This window comes from Drosophila virilis, chromosome 5, assembly GCF_030788295.1.
Source record: "Drosophila virilis strain 15010-1051.87 chromosome 5, Dvir_AGI_RSII-ME, whole genome shotgun sequence".
NCBI lineage: Eukaryota > Metazoa > Arthropoda > Insecta > Diptera > Drosophilidae > Drosophila > Drosophila virilis.
The window spans coordinates 10,191,467-10,216,335 of NC_091547.1; the positions used below are offsets into that span (position 1 = coordinate 10,191,467).

At 38.3% G+C, this 24,869-nt stretch overlaps 3 protein-coding genes across 6 annotated transcripts in view; 1 reads left to right on the plus strand and 2 right to left on the minus strand.

Moving 5' to 3' along the window:
- Window positions 1–24,869, minus strand: part of Hdc (histidine decarboxylase) — a 93,625-nt gene that overhangs the window by 35,173 nt on the left and 33,583 nt on the right. For all 4 annotated transcript variants that reach the window (XM_070209759.1, XM_032436656.2, XM_015174539.3 and 1 more), the window contains exon 3: window positions 3,631–3,681. The gene's annotated coding sequence lies outside the window, so the exon portion shown is untranslated. The remainder of the gene's footprint in view (window positions 1–3,630; window positions 3,682–24,869) is intronic.
- On the plus strand, window positions 97–23,124 carry Hr3 (Hormone receptor 3). Its single transcript, XM_002050479.4, has 9 exons — window positions 97–682; window positions 19,387–19,614; window positions 19,729–19,897; window positions 19,982–20,151; window positions 20,216–20,319; window positions 20,757–20,903; window positions 20,970–21,213; window positions 21,281–21,431; window positions 21,498–23,124. Exons 1-9 carry the CDS (start codon window positions 553–555, stop codon window positions 21,616–21,618), a joined length of 1,464 nt encoding a protein of 487 aa, XP_002050515.1. The 5' UTR covers window positions 97–552; the 3' UTR covers window positions 21,619–23,124.
- Window positions 18,075–18,972, minus strand: LOC6627060 (proteasome subunit beta type-6). Its single transcript, XM_002050480.4, has 2 exons — window positions 18,821–18,972; window positions 18,075–18,764 (listed from the first exon to the last, which is right to left on the minus strand). The coding sequence occupies exons 1-2, from the start codon at window positions 18,845–18,847 to the stop codon at window positions 18,126–18,128; spliced, it is 666 nt and encodes a 221-aa protein (XP_002050516.1). The 5' UTR covers window positions 18,848–18,972; the 3' UTR covers window positions 18,075–18,125.

Sequence of the window (24,869 nt, forward strand, 5' to 3'; positions counted from 1 at the left end):
AACCGATATATATATATATACATATATATATACACATATATAGCTAATATAGATATATACATATATATACACACACACACACATATATATATATATATATATATAGATAAACTTTAAAGATTGGCAAACAGCAGAGCAAAAGCAGCGCTAAATAAAACACGCCCCCTGCCCCCGCCCCCACTGTGATATTAGTAATTTCACATATAAAACATAAACTAAAAACAACAAAAATATTTAAAAATTCTTAAAGTGCAATACAACAAAAATATTAAAGAAAATTTGTAGCCACAAACAAAGAAAAGCGTTTACTTTACAACAAAACAATATTAAGAATATTCTAAAAAGTTGCTGCAACAATTGTATTTGGCTAATACACACACACACACACACGCACACACAACTGGCTATGCAGTAGTTGGGCGTGTGTGTGCGTGTTGCTCGTGCTGCATTTAAAATAACATTCAACGACAAACAATCAACATTAAACATTAAACATTGAAGAATAAACAATAAACCGAGTTTTGGTGGCAGGCGCTCAGACGTTTTTTAATTATGTATACGCAACGTATGTTTGACATGTGGAGCAGCGTCACTTCGAAACTGGAAGCACACGCCAACAACCTCGGTCAAAGCAACGTCCAATCGCCGGCGGGACAAAACAATTCAAGCGGTTCAATCAAAGGTAACCACGCGCCACATACCCTACAATATCTAGCCTCTATATGCAATTTTAAGCAGGTTTTACAAAACGATTCTCTCATTGAATATTGCCGGGGATTTGGCCAGGTTTTGTTGAAATATGTGAACTCAATATTTAGTAGTGGCACATATGTGGGCTCAAGTCGCGAAAAAAACCAAATATAAAAAGTAAAAGAATCAACATCTTTTTAAAATAATTTTGAACATTTTTCATAAATATTTTAAAACCATTTAAAAATTGTCTTAGAAATATACATATATATTTTTTTTAAGAGATTTAAAAAATAATCTTCAAAAATCTTGAATGTGTTTTTTTTATATATTTTTAAAAAAGATTTCAAAAAATTTGCATGGGCATCTCAAGTTACCAAAAATCCAAGTTTTTAGACTTAAAGCACGAAAAAAGAAGCCCCAATTTTTACCAGAAAGCTTTTTTGTCGATTACAAAAATATTTTATTAATATATTGGGGAGATTTTGAACATTTATATATATTCATTCGTTCCCGATAATCGATAATTGTCTCCGCTTTCATGCAATCGATAACAATCGATATCGAATTTCGGGATTTTTTGGCCTTTAAGAGAGTCATCAAATTGTAAAGATTATAAAGCTCTAGTATAAATCTTTGCTAAGTCATGATTATGTAGCTCGAGTTGCCTCAGCTTTTGGTAGAAGTAGGTGCAGGGTATTTGCTAGTCTACTATATCACACTTACATGCTTGTAAGCTTGCAATTTTGGGGCTCACCTGAGCGTTCGCTAAGTACTCGCTCGCTTTGTGATTGAACAAGTTGCATATAAATCAGATATACTTATATGATCGGCTATATTCATACAGTTAGGCACGTTCTGGCCTTTTTTTTAAGAACTGTTAACTATTTGAAATTATTTATTCTCAACGGAACTGAGGGCTAAGCAGCTAGGTCCCAAATGACAAATACAACATTTTTTTTTTACAGGAAACTCAACTTTCTGCAGATACCCCTTAAATGCTTAGAACTTCTTAAGGTCTCTCTATGCTACTGCAAGCTCAATTTGTTTCCGAATATATTGAAAAATCTTAACTATCCTATATAGACGCTATAAATATATTCAAGTAAAGGCTGAAGATATTCATAGAAGGCAAATGAAGAAGAGTCTTGGTAAATATTTAGTCTGTACATGTAATTTGTTAAATAACTTAACGCATCAGCAAGCATTGTTAACTTTTCAAATGATAATAAAACTTTCGGTAAAGAGTAGTAGAAATTGTATGATTGAAACCAACATGCCCTGTAATCTTAATGCACAACTTCACAACTCAAATGGAAATGCAAAATAAACTATATGAGTCAGCCATAGATTATCACTTAATAATTATAGGGTATTAGATGAACTCGACAACTCTAACTCTTAGAGCTGGGCAATTTGGTATGCGACTTCTCAGCAGCTTAAACCAGTTGAGAATTATTTCGCAGGCCAAATAGTGAACTTAAACCAATTGCAGTCGCTAGACTTGAATAATATAATTTCGATATGCCGTTTCGGTTTTTGTGTGTTAGTTAGTCAGTCGGTTAGCTGGTCGCTGGTTCGGTTCGTTTTTGGTTTGTTTTACTTTGGTTTGGTTTGGTTTGGTCAGCGGCGATATAAATTAAGCTGCTGCCGCGTCCGCTGTTGGCAGTGAAAGTCACTTGAGAGTTGAGTTTCTCAAGCGGAATTATTGTAGGGAAATCCATGAAATTCGTAAATGAATAAAGACGCAACACATTACGAAACTCTCTCTCTCTCTCTCTCTCCCTCTCTCTCTCTCTCGCTCACTCGTTTGCATTAACAATTAAACTAATTCGACATGGCAATCAGTTTGCTGACTATTTACCTTCAATAAGCCTCCAATCGAAAGAGAGACCCTTTTCTCATAGCTGACTCACAGATACGCACACACACACACACACACACACAGCTGTATATAGGTGCAAATACACACACACACACGAAGGCACTTGCAAATTAAAATTCGCGCGCCAGCAATAAAAAGCGATATTGTAATGCCAACAAAAAGAAAGAAAATATTGTTTATTTTTTATTTTTTTGGCTGCACATAAAAATTTATATAAATATATGAATTGCAGTACACACACACGCACACACACACACACACCCAATTGTTGGCAATTTTTCTTTTCATTTTGACGGTTTTTTCTTTATTTTTTTTTTATTGTATTTTACACGATGCTTTCGATTGCGTTGGCAAATTGAGTTTATTTTTGGCTCAATGCATTTGCCATATCTTCATTATTTTATTTATATATGTATATGCTCTATATATACATATATTATTAAACATATATATTAATAACAATTGCTGCAACTATTGCACACAAATCGCAGCACTGCCACCCCGCCCCGCCCCGTCTCGCTTCCAGTCTCTTATCAGCCGAGTTTTGCGTTCTTTGACCTCACGACGGGGTCAGCGGCCCAAAATGAATAATGAGCATTTGTCAGGCTTTTCGGTTTTTGTTGGTTAATGCGTACGATTTTAGTTCTTTTGCTTGTTTGAAGAGGGGCTGCGGTGTAGGGCGGGTTGGGGTATATCAACGCCAGGACGCCCGTCATAAATCTTAATTGCCAGACCGCAAACGCCGTGTTTTTAGCGAGAGTGAGAAACCTTTAGCTGGGGAAATGGCCAAGAAATGACCATTTCAACCCCAACCACCCGCACCCGCACCCCCATCAGATAACCCATGACCCCAAGTCCGTGTTAATCAAAGCGAAAATGTTGCGTGCTCTGACCCCAAGCCCTATTATTAGACTTTTGATGTTCTTATTTAAGCGTAGTCCAACTATATGCGGAAAACAGGTTCCATAAAACCAACAATATACAATTGGGTCTTAAAGAGCTCAGAAAGTACATGCAACATATTTAGAGAACATTTTAGAAATTCCTAAACTTACCGAATATATTATTCAACTTTTTCCAAGTCTCAGCTTCATATGACATAACACCTTTAAGATAAGAAAATTGATGATGCAGATTAGTTGAAATATTAAAATAAAATGCAGGCAAGACAGAGCCTCTCTGGATTATATATTCTATATCTACTCAAGGATTATCTTCAAAAATGTTTCATATATATCGTTTATTAAGAATAATTTAACTAAATTAGTTGAAGTCTTAAATAAATTAATAAAAAAAAATTTATTAGTATTTTTATATTTCCGTAAATATTCATCTATTAAATGAATAATATATATACAGAATATACCTGAATAGATTCCTTATTATCTGAAGAGCTAATGCAAAAGATTTCCATAAGAAAGTGCAGCTTTTCTTCTGCTTTGTTTTTCAATTCCCCCACACCCAACCCAACCCCCCCACCTTCCAACTTCTCAAATAAAAAAGTAAAGTCGAGCAATTAAAAGCCACGAAAAGCAGGCACTTTAACTGTATTTAGCTGCTGCGTACGTTGCGTGTGCACAAGAGTTGAGAGTGGGCGGGGCGGGGCGGGCAGCTAGGGCGGGGGCAGCGGATGGGATTGTGACCCAAGCTGCGGCCGCAAAACTCAACGAAATATGCATGCAATTTGCCTTTATGACTTCCGCGACAGCAAACGCAACAACAACAACAACAACAACAGCGACAACAACAACAACAGCAAGAAAACGTTGGCAACTTTGTTTTATTGAAATTTTCACTTTGAGTTGTCTTGAGTTTTACCAAAAAGGCAACAGGCAACTCGCAGCTCGGCATTTGGCACTCGGTACTTCATAAAAATACAAAAGCAACAACAACAACAACAACACAGAAAAAAAGAAGAGTGCGACGACAATAAAATGTGAAACAGAAACAGAAAACAGATAGTACGGTACAAAGTGAAAGAAATGCGGCGTAAACAGAAAGCGGCCAAAAAATTAACAACAACACCAAAAAAAAAAAAAAATAAGGAAAGAGCAGAAAAAAAGCGAAAGACTCGTTGTTGAAAGTGGCTGGCGATCGTACCGTACCGCCCGCTCGCGCCCCTTGCCCAGCATGCGCACGGGCAGGCCCTTGCAGCGGAAAAAAATTAAAAGAGCGCACGAAAAAAAAAAAAAAAGTTGTCGTTCAACGTTTTCGTTGTTGTTGTTGCTGCTGCTGCTGCTGCTGAGTGAAATGGCTGCGCTGCGTTTGCTGATTGTGTAGTCTAGGCACACACACACACACATGCACACAGACACACATGCACACGCGTACAGAGCTTGCAGGTCGCTGCCTGCTCGCCAGCCGCCACCCACCTCCCCGCACATTCATAAAATGTACGCGCGATAGTGCGAACGCCGCCACGCTCTAAACTATAAGGCAGCGCATTATAGCTGTATCTGCCGCTCTCTTCGTTGAGTTTTTGTGTGAGCGCGAGCTTCGTCAAAAGGCTGGCAAGCAACGGCACAATCATCATCAACGTCAACATAGTAAAAGTCTAAAATCGACAAAAAATTTAATTTTCGGCGGTCATTCACCCGAAAAGATCCCACACGCACATAGGCCCAAGCACACACACTCACGCACACATAAATGAGCAGACAAGAAAGCACAAAGAGAGTGCGAGAGAGGGAGTGCGTGAGTTGCGTGCGTGCGTGCGTGCCTGCATGCATGTGTGTGTGTGTGTGTGAGCGTCTCTCGTTGTTATGCGGGAGCGTTGACGCGTCGACGTCATCGCAACGCACATTACAACATGCTAGTGGACAGCCTGGCCGCCGAAAGTGGTGGGTGGGGCGCGCGGCTTGGCAGCACTCGAATTCGCTTTCACACACACGCACACTCATACAGCGCGATGCTTTCTATGGCTTGGCGACGCCTCCGCCTGCGCCTCCAGCAGCAGCGACGGCAGCGACGGCAGCAGCGGCAGCGACGGCAGCTCAAATTATTATTTACGCATAAATTTTATAGACAGCGAGTGAAAGAGCTTCGCTGCTTCAAGACAAAGAGCGAGAGTGACAGAGATGGCGAGAGCGAGAGTTGCGTTAGTTTTGTTATTAGTTTGCACGCCTTCGACAATAGCTACACTGGCCATAAAAATACAATAAACTTCTAGTGAAAGGAAAAATGAATTGTGATGAAATGTTTTGAGAAATATTTAACTACTAATCTATATACAGTATAATACATTTAAAAAGATTAGCAATTAAATAGTTTTAGTCAACACTTTATGTGCAATTTGTTGCAGTGCACTTGGCGCATTGTTTGTGTTTTGGCTTTTGTCAATTATTGCGTGAATATCCATTTACCGTTTCTTTTTTCTTCTCTTCTTCTTGCTGTTGCGCTTTTAATTGTTTTAGAAAAGCTCCAGAAGCCACTTGACTTTGCCGATTGTCGTTTGCCTTTTGGCCAACATTCGTCGGCCCGTTAATCGGCTAATTTGATTTTTATTTACACGCCATACGCATGTTAAGCAAATGCCTCAAATATTCGCAAGGGTGGGGGGTAGCGAGGGTTGGAAGAACGAGAACAAGTGAATATTTACATTATTCTGACAGCTGCTTGTAATGTGTTGGCTGTGCGACTGGGAAAACTGGACACATTCTCGCTCTCTTTTCCACTCTCATAAAACATAAATATAACGTTATTTTTTTTATTTTTTTGTATTTTGTATTTTTGGTATGGAAATTCCAATGGATTTACGGCCCAGGCAAATATAAGTTCGAGTTGTTTGCAAACAAATAGACCGATTTTTCGGTATTGTTGTTCTTGTTATTGGGCGGGAGTTTTTTATTTTTTTATTATTTCGGTCGAGTTCATTCGCTTTTGTCCCAGAAACAATGCAGAAACCACATTAGTTTTTATTGTTTTTACTTTCACGATAATTATGGAAATTTGCATTAAGTTTTGCGGCCAGACATTACCGACGGGCAATTATAATGAAGATATCAACTTTAAAGCATAGCAAGGCATAGAATTATTCCTAGCTGAACCACAAGGAAAAACTGTCGACTTACAAGAAGAAAACAACAGAAGTTTTATAGAGCTAAAGCTTTCCGAGTTTTCCTCAAATAAGATTGATAATCGTTATTAATTATCTTAATTATTCTCATTAAATATAATAATGAAAGATATAGGGAAAAGGAGTAGATACGTATAATTAATATCTTCAGTTTGAATAAAAAGATTCAGTTAATATTTATTCAAGCAAACCTGAAGACTTTTAGTCAGGCTAGCCTGTTCGTTAGAACTTAAGGTATACAGTGTTAGTTTTAAGTGTGAAAAGGTCATTGAACTCGTTGAAATATTTGTCTAATGCCTCGTAGCACTTGTCGTAAAGATAAGCAACAGCAGACATATGTATGTATATAGTTTTCTCTGTATGCTTAAGCCTAAGCACAGCCATACCTATCTATGGCTTATCTGTATTACTCACTTATTGGATGGATAGAAATTTGTGCACGAGTCTTCAGTTCTATTCTCCCAAATATACAATCGGAGAACTATACTTGATTGATAATATCAAGGATATTCCTTGAATTGGCGACTCTCTTGTCGAACTTTGAGTGGTTCAGACTTTGCTTAATGATAGAGGCTTGACAGAGGATTCTCAATTGCACTTATCAGTTAGCGCAATTCTCTATAGTTGTATTTTTCTTAGGCCTAACATTCATGCGTATATCATGTATATATAGAAAAAGTGCAAGTTTATATATGAAGTATTTAGCTTGGCATGAGATAAGCTAACCACAAATGTGTGTCATAAGGCCACAACTTCAATGCTATTGCTCAGCCCGGAGAAGAACTGACAGCTCAACGATTACAGCATTACAACGCGAGAGACTATTACAGACTTTTGAATGAGCTGCACTGAAGAATTCTCTATTAGCACAAGCAGCCAGTGAAACGTTTGCGAATAGACATAAAAGATGGAGTAAGGAAGAAAGAAGAGAGGAAAGAAAGAATAAAGAATAAACTAGCTCGAATTAGACAAGCAAAAAGCTTATTCAAGTATTCAGAAGCAGCTAGTGAAACGTTTACGAATATACATAAGAGACGGAACAAAAGAGAAGAAGAAGAGACAGAGAAAAGAATTAACAAAGACACAGTCGACGCTGCAGAGTAGAGCCGAAAAATGTAATGTTCGAGAAAGCTGGCGAAGGAGAAGGAACAAAAAAAAAGAGCAAGCTGATTTAATTATCCTCTACTCTACTTCTTTTCTACTTATTCATGTGCCTAACACATTGCCCTGTCGAAATAATTCATGTATTCTAAACAAACTTTGGAAATGCGAAAATGCGAAACAGACAAAAAGTTGCTATAAAATTGATATATGCATATGCAATATTATTATTCTAGCAATTATCTGGCCAGACAAATGCAATGCATCAGTGGCCCCCACGGGGCCGCACATAGTGCAACACAGCCACAGCCACAGCAGCAGCCACAGCAGCAGCTGCTGCTGCGTATCTTATCTATGCAACTCTCGCATAGAACTTAATGTGCGTGAGCTTGTCACACACACACACACACACACACACACAGATACCTAGAGCTGTGTGTATGGGTGGCAAATAAAAGATTGCATATGCCCCACAATGCAGCCACGACCCGCACAGCCACCCAGCGGGACCAGACTTTAGAGAAATGCTGTTCAGCTAGAATTTAGTTGCCTGAAATGAGGTTATTTAGATAATCGACTCGACAGCTGGTTGTGGGTTGTCGAAAACAAGCATTAACATTAAGGCATTACAAAAGAATGCATGCAGCACGCGTTCTTTCAGCGAAAATTAAAAATCCGTTGCATGGAGTTTAATTAATTGAGCTGTAAATTGAAACCAGATGAAAGCTTAGCTTTAAAAGTAAGCCACATGAAAAAGCATGTGAAAAATATAAGAGTTTTCATGCACATCTGGCAATAGAACGCTAGCAGAACAGTTTCCAAATATTTAATTGTTATGCGGCTTTTAATAAATAATTCGAACGCTTCTAGTTAAGCATGAGGCATGCCAAAAGTACTTCCCAGTGCAGTGCATTTGTATGCTATGCGCCACAAATTAAGTTTGATATAATTATGTTTGCCTTTTAAAGCCTAATTAGGCGTTTAATTAATTATAATAGAAGAAGATGAAGTAGAAGAACAGAGAGCCAAACATGGGTCCGACTGGGTATTGCGAGTCGCGCCAAATGAAATAGACGAATATATTTGTTGGAGCTGCGAGTGTAGAGTGTGTCTGTGTGTGTGTGTGTGTGTGACTCTTTCTGTGTGTGTGTGTGTGTGTGTGTATATTTGGTAGTTTGTGTGCGCTGCACACACAAAAATGCAACTCGCCGACAAGTTAGAGGCGAACGAGCGCCGCCAACAAATGCGAAAAACTGGGACAAAGTTGAACAGACGAGCCAAGGACGGATATTAGTGCGCACAGTTGCATGATGGAAGCGATGGCAACGACAACAACAACAACAACAACAACAGCAACAACAACAACAGCAACAACAACAACAACAGCAAAATGTAGAAAAACAAAATGAATGCCTTTTAGTTGGTGTATTTTATAGACATAGTTGTTGTTGTTGTTGTTGCTGTTAGACTCTTGCACACATACATACATATATATGCATGTTGTACATAGTACATACACATACACATGCACATACATATATACATAAGCGAATATATGTGTGCATGTATTTGTGCAGCTTTTGGGCTCTGCAACTCGATTTTTGTTTTGTGATTACAATTTGCATGCAACGTCAGCGGCGACGCCGGCGTCGGCCAACGGGGCGGATGAGAGATCAGAATTTTTGTTTTTCTGCTTTTGTTACTCTTGCAACAACAACAACAACAGCAACAACAGCAACAACAATTGATGCTGCTGTGGCATTCATTGTAACAAAATTGCGCATACGCCGCGTTGTTCCTAAGTTCACAAAAAAAAGAGAAGAAGAAGAAAAATGAAAAAAAGACGAAGAAGAAAAAAAAACGCTATCAATTAGGCGCTGGCTGGAAAAACTCGTTTGGCCACTTTGCCATGCCGCATATTGCATTTTCTTTAAGAATTTTGCGCCAAAGAAACAAACAACAAGTCACTTTAGTTAGTTACTCAGTTAGTTAAAACTTTGGGAACTTGAAAAATTAAAAAAAATACGTCAAAGAAAAAAAAAAATAATGAAAATCTCGTTTGTGTTTTTGACCAAATTGTGTTCTAGAAGAAGAAAAAAAACTAACATAAATAATTGGCTGTTTAAGTGCAAATGTTGTTGTTGTTGTTGCTATTGTTGTTGTTGTTGTTGCGAGTTGCGCAAAGAAACGCTAAAAAGAGTCAACTTACGTGGCTTTGTGTGTGGCTTTTGAGGTTGTCAAGGTATTTTTCTGTTGTTGTTTTGTTTTCGAGCCGAGTTCAGTTTCATTTATGTCGACGCTGTTGCATTTGAAGCCGTGCATAAATAATGCATAGGCCTACTTTTTTTTTTAGGGGAATATGCATACACATACCCATAACACACACACACACACACATGTTATCTATGGGCCCCTGTACTTTGTACTATGCCAAGCATTTGGCATTGTTGCGTTCGCTTTGCATTAACATAGCCGAAGGGTTTTTCCAGCGTTTTCTTCTCTTTTTTTTTTTTGGCTTGTGGTTTTTCAAAAGTTCTAACGCGTTTCAAGTGATGTCATTTGTGTGGAAAAGCGCTCAAGACTCTTCGCGCAGCATATTTACATTTGCCGCCAAATAACTGAACAAAAGTACTCACAACTATTTCGAAATTTTTGCAATATATATTTTGCACAATGCCTTTAAGATGATTATAATATATTGGTTTATTCTATTTATAGTTTTTATTAGAAATAGAAATAGAACGCGCATTCGATATCTAAATGCGTGCAGGTATTCGGGAAATCAAATATGGTATCTACGGAGTAGTTGGATTCTATGTGAGCTCAAGCAGAACAACTTTACAACTAAGCTGAATAAGTTTGGAACTTAAACTATATAAATTATATGTAAATAAGTGTGAGAAGAATGTGGAAAACAAACTAGTATAAATGTCAAGGCAAGGAAAGGCAGACAGATAATTTTGCCTAAAGAAAGGAGCTTAAAAGGACTACAAATCCGAAAAAATATCTACTATGGATGTATATAAGACAAGAATGTCAGGTTATCTTTACTGCCCGACAGAAAAAGACGAGCCACTCCATAGTTTCAAGACATTAGATAGATGAGAAAAGGCTTGTAGTTGTCAGGCCGAGTCCTAAATGAAATAGGAAACTTCCAGGAATTTTACAATCAAATTATATTAATTAATTTTGTAGTCCCAACTATGGAGCAGCATTTATATTATATAAAAATATTATTTCACAATATATTTTTATAGGTATTATTATATTTCTAAAAAAAAAGCTAAATTATAGCTGTTAACTTTTAAATGGATGCATGTCCTAGACTTAGATCGTAACAATCTAACAATTATTATAACAAGATTTAAAAAAAATGCAACACATAATATCAGGTCAGTTAGCTTACAATGGAAAATACTGGTGCAAGCCAGAAAATCCCTCTAAAATCGAAGATTAACAACTTTGAAAAGCAGTTAACAGTTTCTGCAGCCTCTCTGCAATGACTCTTCAATTTTGAAATGAATATTCATTAAACGTCCTCGACATGCCCTTTAATACGAAAAAAATAAAGTTAAAATTTCGATTTATATGCAAAAAATTACAGAGAAATTTCTGACAAATGAATCATATGACCGAAAATGTTTCACAGACACACACACACACACACACATGCGGTTACATGCAGCAGTTTGCTCAGCTTTCATTGTCACGTGCGGCGTATACGTGATTTTCTGTTCAAGCAATATGAAGCATACGTCATGTGGTACACTCATCTGCAATCAAAACAAAAGGTGCAAAACAAAGCAACAACAGTTGAAATTTAACAGTTACAATGTGCATTACAATAGGGGAAGGGAGGGGGGGCAACAACTAACCGAGCCCGTCTGAGCAGATCAGCTAAAAAGATCAGTTAAGATGGGGGCTTATAAATTACATCATTTGTGAAATTGTCGATTGCGTTGCCCGTTTTCATATGCTGACGGGCTGTTGCGGGAATTTCGTGGGTCAATCAACTTTTGGCCAAAAGAACATTTATGTTTCTCTCTTCCTCACCCTCTGCGCGCGCGCTCGTGTGTGTGTGTGTGTGTGTGTGTGTGTGTGTTTGTGTGTGTGAAAGTATGAGCCAGATCTTTGTTGGCAACAAAAGCAACTGCCAACAGCACGTAGCAGGCAGCAGTTGGTGGGCGGAAGGGCGGAGGGGGTTGGGCAGAACAGTGCGAAATGTAAACATTACACAAAAAAAATTCCTGCGTTGGTCAGCGACGTCGCTGCCAAAACCAAAAAAATAGAAAAAAAATAAAATAACTGAGAAAAGCAGAGAGCAAAAAAGGCTAAAAGAAAAGGCCATTGACTGGTAAGCACCGTTAGGCCTGTGACTTTGGCATAACTGAGCGTAAATTAAAATTATATTATTATAATGTTGCCGCTGCTGCTGCTGCTGCTGCTGCTGATTATTATTACTGTATTAAGAATGAGCAGCAAAGCAGCTAGGCAGCGGAGCAGCGTGAATGAATTTGATGCTCTTTACAAATTCTAACGGCGTCTTCCTCAACCACACACACTCGCACACACACACACACACGTGTGCATATGCAAATGCGCGTGAGCAAAAAGAAAGCGCCAACATTACGTAGCCATGCCAACAACATGCTAATGCCGCTCTCTAACGGCATTTTGTTTTATATGTATGTATGTATGTATTTCTTTCCGCCAGCCGGCTTGCCTGCTTGCCTGTCTACTCCCCGCCACCTACCCTTTTCACTTGTGAAAGCTGCTGGCAAACGAGTTTTTAACTTTTTTTTTTTTTTGTTTAACGTGTGCACGTTAACTTGGGCGCAAAGAACGCAGCGCAGTAAAAGAGCGCGCGCTTCACACAAACACACACACACACACACACACACACACATGCATAAGCAAAGAGCGCGCGTTTAAGCAAAGAGCAGCTATAAAAGCTGTCTGTCTGCCTGCCGCTCAGCGTCTATATATATATATGTGTGTGTGTGTGTGTGTGTAAAGTTGTGAGTTGGCGCTGTTTTATTATTATTATGAGCTCACTCTCCCCACAATGCGCGCTCTCGCAGCAGTCGAGTTCAGGCTGACTGGCTGGCTGACTGGCTGGCAGGCGGTGCATTGACCCCACAGCTCGCTGACCCACTTACGAAGCTGCTTTTGCGAATGCGAATGTTGCGCTCGTGCCGCGCCACCCGAACGTATTGCTTCGTGACAACTTGTGCAATAGGCAGCAGCGAAACAGCAACAACAACAGCTATATCAGCGAGCAGCGCTGCGACTGCGACTTCTTTTGACGCTGCGTCTCTGTTGCTCTCGCTGTGCTCTGCCTGTCGAGCTGCTGCTGCTATTATGCAGTTGTTGTTGCTGTTTTTGCTATTGCCGTTGCCGTTGTTATTATTATTATTATTATTATTTTATTTGATCGCAGCAGCAGCAGCCGAAACTGCAAATCACATGCAGCTCTACTCTGTATTTATTTTTTGTTTTTATCTCTTTTGCGGCGCACTTTTTTTTTCGCACATGTCGCTGCATATTAATTTTCGTTGTACGTTTGTTTTTTTTTTTCGGTTTACTTTTTTTTTTCTGCCTGCATTTGCAATAAAGAAGAACATATTAATTTTGACTTCTGGTTATTGCTGCTGCCAGGCGCTAGAGCGGGACGGGGCGCAAGCCAGCGTGTGCGAGCGGGACGGGGCAAGAAGAAATCCCGCTGGCAGGCAAAATAAATTGCATATGCAAAAATATTTTCGCGTTTTCTTGTTTGCGCGTGTGTGCGTGTGTGTGCATGTGTGTGCGTTTTTTTTTCTCATTTTTTTTTTTTTTTTTGGCCCATTCAGAATTTTATTTTATTGTGCATTTTTGCACAGCGTTTAAATTATCGTTTATGCGGCCCGTGGAAAACTTGTTGGCAAATTGCGGTTTGCACTTGCGGCGCGCTTTTTTTTCGTCAATTTTGTTGTTGTTGCTGTTGTTGTTGTTTTTTTATAGCAACTGCAGCAGTTAATTAACTGTTACTTGCTTTGCTGCCCGTGCATATGGTGCGTATGCGTTATTTTGGCTATTGTGCTGCCCCACTCTTTCCCCCACTCGCTGCCTCTCGCTCGCTCTCGCTCTAGCGCACTTGATCAATTTATGCGTTAATTTCATTGTGAAAAACGAGCAATTGGCATTATCAATGGATTTTTATGGGGGCTTGAATAACTTAATGAGCGGGCAACAGAAATTATGATCTTTTGTCAGATCTCAAATGCAGAATATTAATGAAAAAATAAAAATAAATGTAATCAATAAAAAGATAATAAAATATATGAATATAATAAAAAAGCTAATAAAACAATTATAAAAATTTAATAAATAATATAAAATAATATATGCATGATATAAGATAAATAAAGTAAAAAAATATAAAAGAATAATAATATAGTAATTATTAAAATACTAAAAAATAAAATAATAGTCAAATAAATTGAATTTTGTCTAATATAAGAAGAAATGATAGGAAGATTCTCGATAAAAATAAAATGTTTAAAAAAAAATTTACTGGGAGAATGTAATCATATAGCAGTAAAATGTTCAGAAGCTTTAAGTCAGTTGTCGGACTCATAATAAAACCAGCAAATGTTAATTTTGGTAAAAAAAGGTTTTTCTCACAGAAATACTTCATTTTTGTCATGTCTTATAGTGTGCCGATTCAACTGCATATAGATATATATATAGTACTAAGTACAGTTACACGAAAGCTTAAAAACATCGACTGTGCTACGTTAAACATATTTTTTGCTTTTAGAGCATACTTTGTAAGATTTGAACTTAAACAAAGAGTTTTAGCAAGAATTTTAGGCCTCTGCCTTTGCCCGGCCTTTTTCTTTCAACAAAAGCAACATTTCCTTTATGTATACGCTTATATTCTGATACATGGAGTTGTCGGAAAGGTAGGCAAATACATGCACACATACATTTTATATATGGGCATATGTACATAGACAAGTATATCTCGTGCTGACAAATAATTTTTGGCAAATATTTGTCACATTTTGAAAGTATGTCAACGTCGTATTTGCCTTTCATTGTGCCATGGTAAATAACATTCTATAATAACGAGGTGTGAGTGCGAGTACTTTTACCTATTTAATTTTGAATTGAACAAATATTTGGAAACATCATTTCCCATTGTTTCCTGATATGCAAGTGCGTATAAACACACACAAACATATGCATTTGTATGTATGTGTATATTAAAACATATGTGCGTGCTTGTTTGTATGCATATGCTAAGAGCATTTCGCATTTCTCTTTAATTAGTTCTGAAAAGCTCTTAAGCTTTAACTGTTTCCAGTTAGAGCCGAGTTTCAATAAAGCACAAAAGCACACGCAGCTCAATAAGAAGAAGAAAACGTTTTTTTTTGCATATTTATGTGCCTGCATAACGGTAAAGTTGTCAAGCATACACATGCAACGCATGTGTATGTGTGCATGCACATACACATAGACATGTATGTACATATGTTCTGCTTATCCGCCTTCAAAAACACGCACAGACATTTACAGCTCCAGCAGAGCCGATAAAGATAAAGATTTACTGTCATACGAATGTGTCTGTCAGTGTGTTTCGTCATGTGTCTGTTTGCGTGTGTGTTCACTTATTTTGGTTAACAGCTCGCAAAGCTTTTCGCACAGCGCTTCGCATTTGCCTGAGAACATTACAATTGCAACTTTAAAGCGCTTTAAACGATGCTCAAACAAAACACACAAAAAAACTCAACGACGTCGCTGACAGCAGCCAAACGACGCCTCGTCCACCCCCTGCGCGCTGCCGTCGCCCGCTGGTGACGACACACATTTGAAAATAGCCAAAAAAAAAAAAAAAAAAACAACAACAACAAAAACTGTCTGTTGCACTGAGCTCTGCGTTAAGCTGCAATTGCAATGGCAGGCAAAGAGTGCGGCATTAAGAGCGCGCCATGCACGCCGCTTAAGAGAGCGAGTGAGCGATAATGCTTAAGAACAAAGAGAGCGCCGCAAAAGAGCAGCACTTTCTTTTCAATATGTTTTTGTTATTTCATTCGCAACGCGCACTCACCAGAATCAGTTGGATGCCTGTGCGTCTGTGTGTGTGTGTGTGTGTGCGAGTATGATTTGTATTATGGTGTGTGCTACTGCCGTGTTGGAAAAGTTCATTGACACTTGAAAAACATTTCACACACACACACACACACACACACACACATTCATACAGACGTCTCTTACTCATTCGCTCTGACGCTCATCAACTGTCACACATTTCTCCCAATGCAGCAGCAGCAGCAACAACAAAGCGACGTCAGCGGCTTGGCACATTTTTCTACTGCGACAGCGACGACGACGACGTCGTCTGTCTGCTGCTGCGTCGCTGCTGGCTGCGTCTGTGATTGTCTGCTTTCGGTTCAGCGCGCATCTTTCATCCTCGTGGGTAAATACGCAAAGCACTAGATTACACAATACGCTGTGCCAGGCAGCAGCAGCAGCAGCAGCAGCGACCGCGACAGCGACAGCGACAGCGGCAGTGCGGATTCGCTTATAAAGGCAAGTGCGTTGGGCGGGGGTGGGGGGGGTTGGCCGCGCGAGTGCTGCTTATAATGAACTCTGCTTGGCCCAGTCTGCAGCATCAAAGCGCTGCCTAGAACCAGTTCTCTTTGTGCACGTTCGTGTGTGTGTGTGTGTGTGTGTGTGCGTGTCTTTGGCTGCAGTTGATCAACGGTTTTTATGCGTCTGCTGCTCTCTTTGTTTGCCGCTAAAGAAATTACATCATCAGCGTTGAAAAGGATTGTTGCATGCTGCGAGGGAATCCCAACAGCTGTCGCTGTCTGTCGCACACACACACACACACACACACACATGCACTCAATTTACTTGAACTGCAGCAACTTGTGCCATTGTCTAGGCAAAACAAGTGGCTTCAGGTACTCTTAATACGCTTTACCAGGCCAGGCTACACAGAGCGAAAATACCGACTAATATTCTAATTGAAGCGGGAAAATATTCAAATATTAATTTGTCAAAAAATTATAATTTTTGGGTGTGTTTACAATAATAATAATGTGCGTTAAACTTAAACGAGAGCTTATGTTTATACACTATAACTAATTTCTAGTCGTTTTGAAAATTTAATTAATTTAAATGTTTAAGTTAATTTTTTTCCCATACAACTTAGAATATGTTTAAAGCAACATTGTCTCATTCATTCATTCAGTTAAATTTTGTCTTTTCAATAGGCTTTGTTGTTCAGAACAATTTCAGCATTTATTTTTCTCAGTGCCTGCATTCTTATTGCGTAATAACTACTTAGTTCTTCGGCGCGTTGGCATTGTTCAGCCACGACAATGGACAACCTACTAAACCCAACTAATATTCCTAATGGCGCATTGTGGCAAATTCCGCTTGCCACGAGAACTTCAATTTGCATGGCTCTCTATGGGCCAACGGGCCATATGGCTACAGTTAATAGGCTCTGAATTAGCCCCGACCGCAGTTGGCAGCAGCCGGAACAAAGTATTGCCCCAACTCCGAAGTGCAATTGAATAGCCTGTAAAATGGTTCAAAGCAATTTGCACCCCGTTTAACTTATCTAACAACTTATTTAGAGTTGAATGTGATTTATCTAAATGGATTTCTAATATAAATTGCACTGCGAAGCGGCAACTGTACCAGGTTTTAGAGAGAATTATATGAATATTCGGGCTGATGATTGTAAATTTCTTTTAATTAAAATAAAGTTTAAATTTGAAAGACTAGAATGTAGAAAGTTTAATTTACTTAAGCAATAAAATGTTCTTAAGATTGGGAAGTTTGGTATAATGCGAATTTAATAATAATTAAATAATTATTTCAATTTCGGAACGCATAGGAAAAGGGTTTATATAAGTTTATGCTGCAAACTTCTTCAATTTGTAAGGTTTGGACAGGTCATTTGACTAGAGAGTTAGCTCTAATTAAACTATAAAAATTAAGCTTGCAATAAGAATCGAAATATATATGGAATATATATGTAGTATTCCAAAGCATGCAGCCGAATAAACCTTCAAAATTCCATGTCCAATAATTGAGAGAAATCCCAGTTGCAAATCTAAAAATTTATAATAAATTTGTAATCTATAATTAAGCTAAAGCTAAGATTTTAAAGGTATCACGAAACGCCTAATTCAAGATTCCACAGAATTGAGTTGAGAAAAAAACTTGAATTTCCCCTATAAGAGTTTGTCTTCCCCTAAAAAATATATGCAATATTTCCAAGCATAAGAAACCTTCAAAAATCCTAGTAAAGCGAAACCGCGGTTGATCATATAAGAGTCTATAATAACGACACAAGCTAAGATTTCAAAGGTATCACCAAATGCCGAACTCAAGATTCCACAGAAGTGTGTTGGCATATTTGACCATTGCGGGATCCTTGTCGCAGCAGACACACGCGTCCATGCCGTACTCGTTGATGACGCCAAGTCGCACGATGCCGCCGGAGCTGCAGTCGTGCTGTATGGCCAGCTGGACGGCGTTCTTGACCAGCTCCACGGTATCCGCCTGCTGCATACCGGGTCTGTAGTGGGCGGTGACAAAGCCCTGGATGTAGGCCGCGCCGGAGCCGGCAACGGCGCAGGGTTCGTGCACCATGAGTCCAGTGATGGGCACACTGTACACCTGGCCGCCGTGGCGTCTGTCCCAGCCGGCGACAATGATGCTGGCCATCATCGTCTGGCGGGAGTCGTAGATCTTGTTCCGGAAATGGACGGCCGCATCGCGCACCAGCGCCGGCTCGCCCATGCTGCACTCATAGTAGTTCATCGCGTAGGCGACCGTGTTGGCCAGGGTCTGGGTCTGGGAGGCGGAGCCGCTCCTACAACAGTATATATGGTCCGTAATCCGTGTCAGCTTGTCGGCCGATCGATTCGAGACATATGTCCTGCAGCTAGTGCGCGAATCGGCGCCCATAACAACGCCGCCATCAAATTCGACGGCGATAATTGTGGTCTACGGGTTGAACTATTCTAGAGATCTATCAATGCAATACCCAGGCGTTAACTTACGCCGCCAAAATAGTCGCAATTGTCCATTGTTTCGGTTTTGTGGAATGCCTTAAACAACTAATTACAACACGTATAAAATTATAAACAAGACTAGGCTCAAATTAAATGTATTCATATGAGACCTAGATCGATTCAGTTTGGCATTAGGCTCAAAAAACTATGAGGTTGACTAAATTTTCATCTGTTATTATCATGATTGTGCATAAACACGCTATATACCAAACTTAAGCATTATAGCGCATATATTTCCCGAGTTATTATCGTGTTAACATAAAATGTAACAGACGTTTATTTAGAAAACCTTTCAAAAGGAAAGACTCGACTCCATAGGGCATGAATAATTTGGGAACCAATCAATATATTTATCTAACCGCATTTCTTAGATCAATTTGGAATAGAGATCTAAATAAAATGCCCATCAATATTGGAAACCCCACTAAATCAACAATCGATTCATTTTCAAACTAGTTCCAGGCCGCATTCGAACTAGTTTTTTTTCCCTCATTTTAGTTTAAAAGATAATATCTAATTGATAGTAAAAAAAAAAAAACTCTTTTTGCTTGCAGCTCAAATTGAAATAATTCCATGCAAAGTCTGTGGCGACAAATCATCGGGCGTGCATTACGGCGTTATCACCTGTGAGGGCTGCAAGGGCTTCTTCCGGCGATCGCAGAGCTCCGTGGTGAACTATCAGTGTCCGCGCAACAAGCAATGCGTTGTGGACCGCGTCAATCGGAATCGCTGTCAATACTGTAGACTGCAAAAGTGCCTAAAATTGGGAATGAGTCGTGATGGTATGATGCAGGCAAACCACAAGCCCGCAGTGCACAAACAAAAAACAGAAAAAAAAAAAACAACAATCTTTTAGATAGATTCTTAAGTAATTTCCTTTTACTCTTGTTTTGTAGCTGTAAAATTCGGCAGAATGTCCAAGAAACAGCGCGAGAAGGTCGAGGACGAGGTCCGCTTCCATCGCGCCCAGATGCGCGCCCAGAGCGACGCGGCACCGGATAGTTCCGTGTACGACACACAAACGCCCTCTAGCAGCGATCAGCTGCAGCACAACAACTACAACAGGTGCAGTATTGATGCTTACCCAGACATTGGTCAAATATTGAATACACTACTTGTATTTATGGGTCTTCTGCCCTTCTTTCACAGCTACAGCGGCGGCTACTCCAACAACGAGGTCGGCTACGGCAGTCCCTACGGCTACTCGGCTTCGGTGACGCCCCAGCAGACCATGCAATATGATATATCGGCCGATTATGTGGACAGCACCACCTACGAGCCGCGCAGTACAATGATCGATCCCGAATTTATAAGTCATGGTATCTCACGATCTCCTACAATAAACATCTTGGCAATCGGTTTAATCTATTTTCTATTTTGCAGCGGATGGCGATATCAACGATGTGCTGATCAAAACCCTGTCGGAGGCGCATGCAAATACAAATACCAAACTGGAATCTGTGCATGACATGTTCCGAAAGCCTCAGGTGTGTTAATGGGCAACTAAACGTTAGCATTTGCTGCGCCTTTACAAGCAGCTTAGTTAAACTATACCAAGTTTGGTCTGGAGAGAACAGTTCGCTTAGAAACAGACAGACGGACAACTCGGCTGTTGATGCTGATCTATATTCTAGTATATATATTGTTATGGGTTCGGAGATCTATCCTTCTATGCAATATACATTTCATGCCAAAATTATAATGACCTCTAGCTGTGCCAGCGATTGGTATCTAGTAGAAGTGAATAGGGAACCCAAGCAAAACCTACACAAGTATATTTTCTGTTATTATTATAATCGATGCATAAGTATATTTTGTACATTTTCATTAGAGGAGCAGGCAGGTCATTAGTTTTTAATATCCTTTACTTATATGTAAATTTAAGCATTCATATTAAATATTTGATACACTCTTCTCGATGCAGGATCTATCACGCATACTCTATTACAAAAATCTGGGCCAAGAGGAGCTCTGGCTGGACTGCGCCGAGAAGCTGACACAAATGATACAGAATATAATCGAATTTGCAAAGCTAATACCGGGCTTCATGCGCCTCAGTCAGGATGATCAGGTGAGCTCTAGAACCAAATATCTCATTGATATGCGATTATGACTGAATGGGCGGTGTTTCTTGCAGATATTATTGCTGAAGACGGGCTCATTCGAGCTGGCGATTGTTCGCATGTCCAGATTGCTAGATCTCTCACAGAACGCTGTGCTGTATGGCGATGTGATGCTGCCGCAGGAGGCATTCTACACATCCGACTCGGATGAGATGCGTCTGGTGTCGCGCATTTTCCAAACGGCTAAATCGATAGCCGAACTAAAACTGACTGAAACCGAACTGGCGCTATATCAGAGTCTAGTGCTGCTCTGGCCAGGTGAGTGTACCATACACATATATATATATAAATTCGATTCCCATCAACTGAAATGAACTCATTTTAGAACGCAATGGAGTGCGCGGCAATACGGAAATACAGAGGCTTTTCAATCTGAGCATGAATGCAATACGGCAGGAGCTGGAAACGAATCATGCGCCGCTCAAGGGCGATGTGACCGTGCTGGACACGCTCCTCAATAATATACCCAATTTCCGGTTAGCTAAAATCAGACTTTCCCTCTATGGATGACACCTCATCATGTAATCTTGTTGTTTTCGCAGCGATATTTCGATTTTGCACATGGAAGCGTTGAGCAAATTTAAGCAACAGCATCCGAATGTTGTATTCCCAGCGCTATACAAGGAGCTATTCTCAATAGATTCACAACAGGATCTGACATAACCAGAGCCGCTTTTTACGGATACGTCAACCGGTTCTGTCGCAGATGTTGCTGCCGGCTGTCCGCTCGAAATATTGGCAACGGCAACGGCAGCGGCAACGGCAACTGCAACATCACCTGTGCATCAGCTGCAGCTGGAGGACTGAAGCGGCAACAACAGCAACAAACACAATAACAGCAACAACAGCAACAACAACAACAGCAACAACAACAACAAGCAACAACAGAAAATAAAAAAACCAACTTTATCATCATTTAAGCTAGCATACAACCAAGGATGTGATCCTGGCCGAGGACTCACTTAAAATTACATAAAGCAAGCTACAAACAAAACAAAAAAAAAAAAAACAGAAAAAATATTTCAAAAATATTATATATACTTTTTTCTAGGCAAGAGCAAAAAAACAGAGTTAAAACCAGGCTAAATAAATGAGTAAAAAAGAAAAAAAGAGTAAATAAAATATGAAAAAATTCAAATAAAAGGTAACTCAGTTAATCTTTCGCTTCATAGACAAAATATACAAAAAGTTAAAGTCAAAATGCATTTTAGCAGAAGTTTTCAAGATAAAAGCAAAAGGATACATAAAAAAAAACAAAACTAAACAAAATAATGAAACACAACAGTTTTCAGTTAGATACGTTTTACAACACTGCTAAATAGCCACGCCCCTTAGCCAAGTACTTAAACAAAAAAGAGAAAAGAAGAAAACAAAAAAAGAAATCAAACTAGAAAAATGTTTTTCTTGTTTCTATACCAAAATTTGCGTATCTATATTTTAAACTGAGCTCAGCTTGATTTTATTGTATTTTACCTAGACCCCAGCGCGACCTACGACCCGCCCCCGACCCCTCCCCCGAAGAGGAAACACACCGCTAACCCTCTAGGTTGTCTCTGCCTTTTGTTGTAAACTAAACATGTGTATTATATATACAAAACATATATATATCTAAATATATATATATGTGTCTTAAATATTATCATTTTTTATATGATTCTACGTATACATAATGCAACATTTTTGTAAACAAAAAGAAAACAAAAACAAAAATCGAATATCTCGGAAAAATGTGTTCTTATATAATTATGATTAATGCAATTACAAATATTTACAATTATATTTACGTTAAACTTTAAACAAACACGAAAACTTACAGCACATACAACAACAACAACAACAACAACAGAATTATGAAAAAGAGAAATATTCTGTTTAAAAGTAAAAGAAAACAGCTTTTGAAATAAACTTTTCGTTTAATCATAAATCATATTTTTAGCATGGTAGCAAATCCCAAATTCCGGTTCCAAGGTTTAGTAGATTTAATTAAAAACAAAACATAAGCATTAACAGACTTTAATAGTTTAGCTAACACAAAAAAAAAACAACAACTTTTGATATACAATACAATACATATAAAGCGAAACGAAAAAAAAAAAAACAAAATAAAAATTGTAATAAATAATTATGTAAAAGGAAAGTAAGGAATGGAAAAATTATATGCGATGAGCCTAAGCGTAATATCAAGTTACAAGTTTATTGTTTTAAGCAAACAAAAATTTAAAAATAAATATATATATTAAAAAAAAAAAAAACAAAACAAAACAAAAATACGAAAAAAAATACCAAACAGACTGATGGACCGCACGCCACAACCCGGACAGCTTCCCGCGCCACTCCTCACACCTGAACCGCCCACAACACGCCCACAAAAAAGGAAAAAAGAAAACATTTAAAGACAAAGCAAATTGGTTTTAGATTAATTCATTTTATTTTAAATTCTTTTTCGTTCTATCTGGCAATTTAAACGACTGACTACACAAAGACGTTGCACACACATTCACACACACACACACACACGCACGCACACACACTTTACATTAGTTAAACTAGCATTAAAAAAGAACAACAAGAACAACCACACTTTGGATAGTAGGTGATAATTGGTGTGTCTTAATTGGCCTTCCCCCCGCTCCGCTCCGCACACCTCATGCTGCTTCCTACCAATCCGCAAGAATCAAAAACAAAAGCAACATATATACACTTATATATATACAACTTTTTTACTAAATTGCAATTAGCATATGAAATTTTTGGTAGACAGGCAAAAGAAAAGCGCATCCTTTTACCCCACAACAGGCAGGCAAATATTATTAAATAAACTAATTATATAAACTATAATTAAATGTATGCAACAGCAACAGCAATGAGAAATGCAAAAGCGACAATTAAACACACATATATATATATATATATAAAAAAAATAATAAATTACCAATCGCAATTCCACAATTAATTCACTTTCTTTACGGCTTTCGACTGTCATGCCCGGCGTCTAGAATAATTTGTTTGGCTGCTTTCGTTTTGTTTAAACAATTGAAATAAGTGAATTAACCAAATTACGTTTGACATTTTTGGCCTTAAAATGAATATAAAAATAAACAAAACACAACAAAAATTAAGTAAATACTTTATATATATACACCACATATATACATACATATATATGTATATAAATATATATATATATATAGCGAATAAAATTTAGTTATAATTTATACAAAGCAAGGGAGCAGCTTTCAAATGGCAAACTTTAGGCGATAGCCCGGCAAGAGAATATGAAATAAATAATTTAAATGAAACAAAAACATTGTTAAGAAAAAGAAAACTCAACTAAAGAAGAAGCAGCAGAAGAAGAACAACAACAAAAGTTAAAAATGTTGAGTTGAGCAAAAGAAAAAGAAAAAAACAAAAAGTATCTATATAAAATATATATACAAGAAATAAATATATATATTGTTAAATTTTTATGCTAAGTTTTTAGTGCAAAGAAAATAAAAATGGTTAAATTTTTAATAAACATAAAAAAAGAGAAGAAGAAAAACAAAAGAAAAAAAAAACACAACACGAGTAAATCTAAATTTAAATTTAGCATATAATGGCATATTATTATGTTACAATATTTACAATATAAACAAACGAGAAGCAGAAGAAGAAAAGAATAAAAAAAAAGTAACACAACAAAAAACTCCCCCTATAAACACGAGAAAATAAAATGAGTAAACCGAAAATATATACAAAAAAAAAAAAAAAAAAGAAAAGAAAGAAAAACAAAAGAACTCATATGAAAGCAGCTGAATTAATTCATTCATTATGATATATGATTAAGTGAAGTCGTAGTACGACTGTTGCACATTGCATATATACATGCCACACACACACACTCACACACATTCACACACACATAGGTCCAGCAA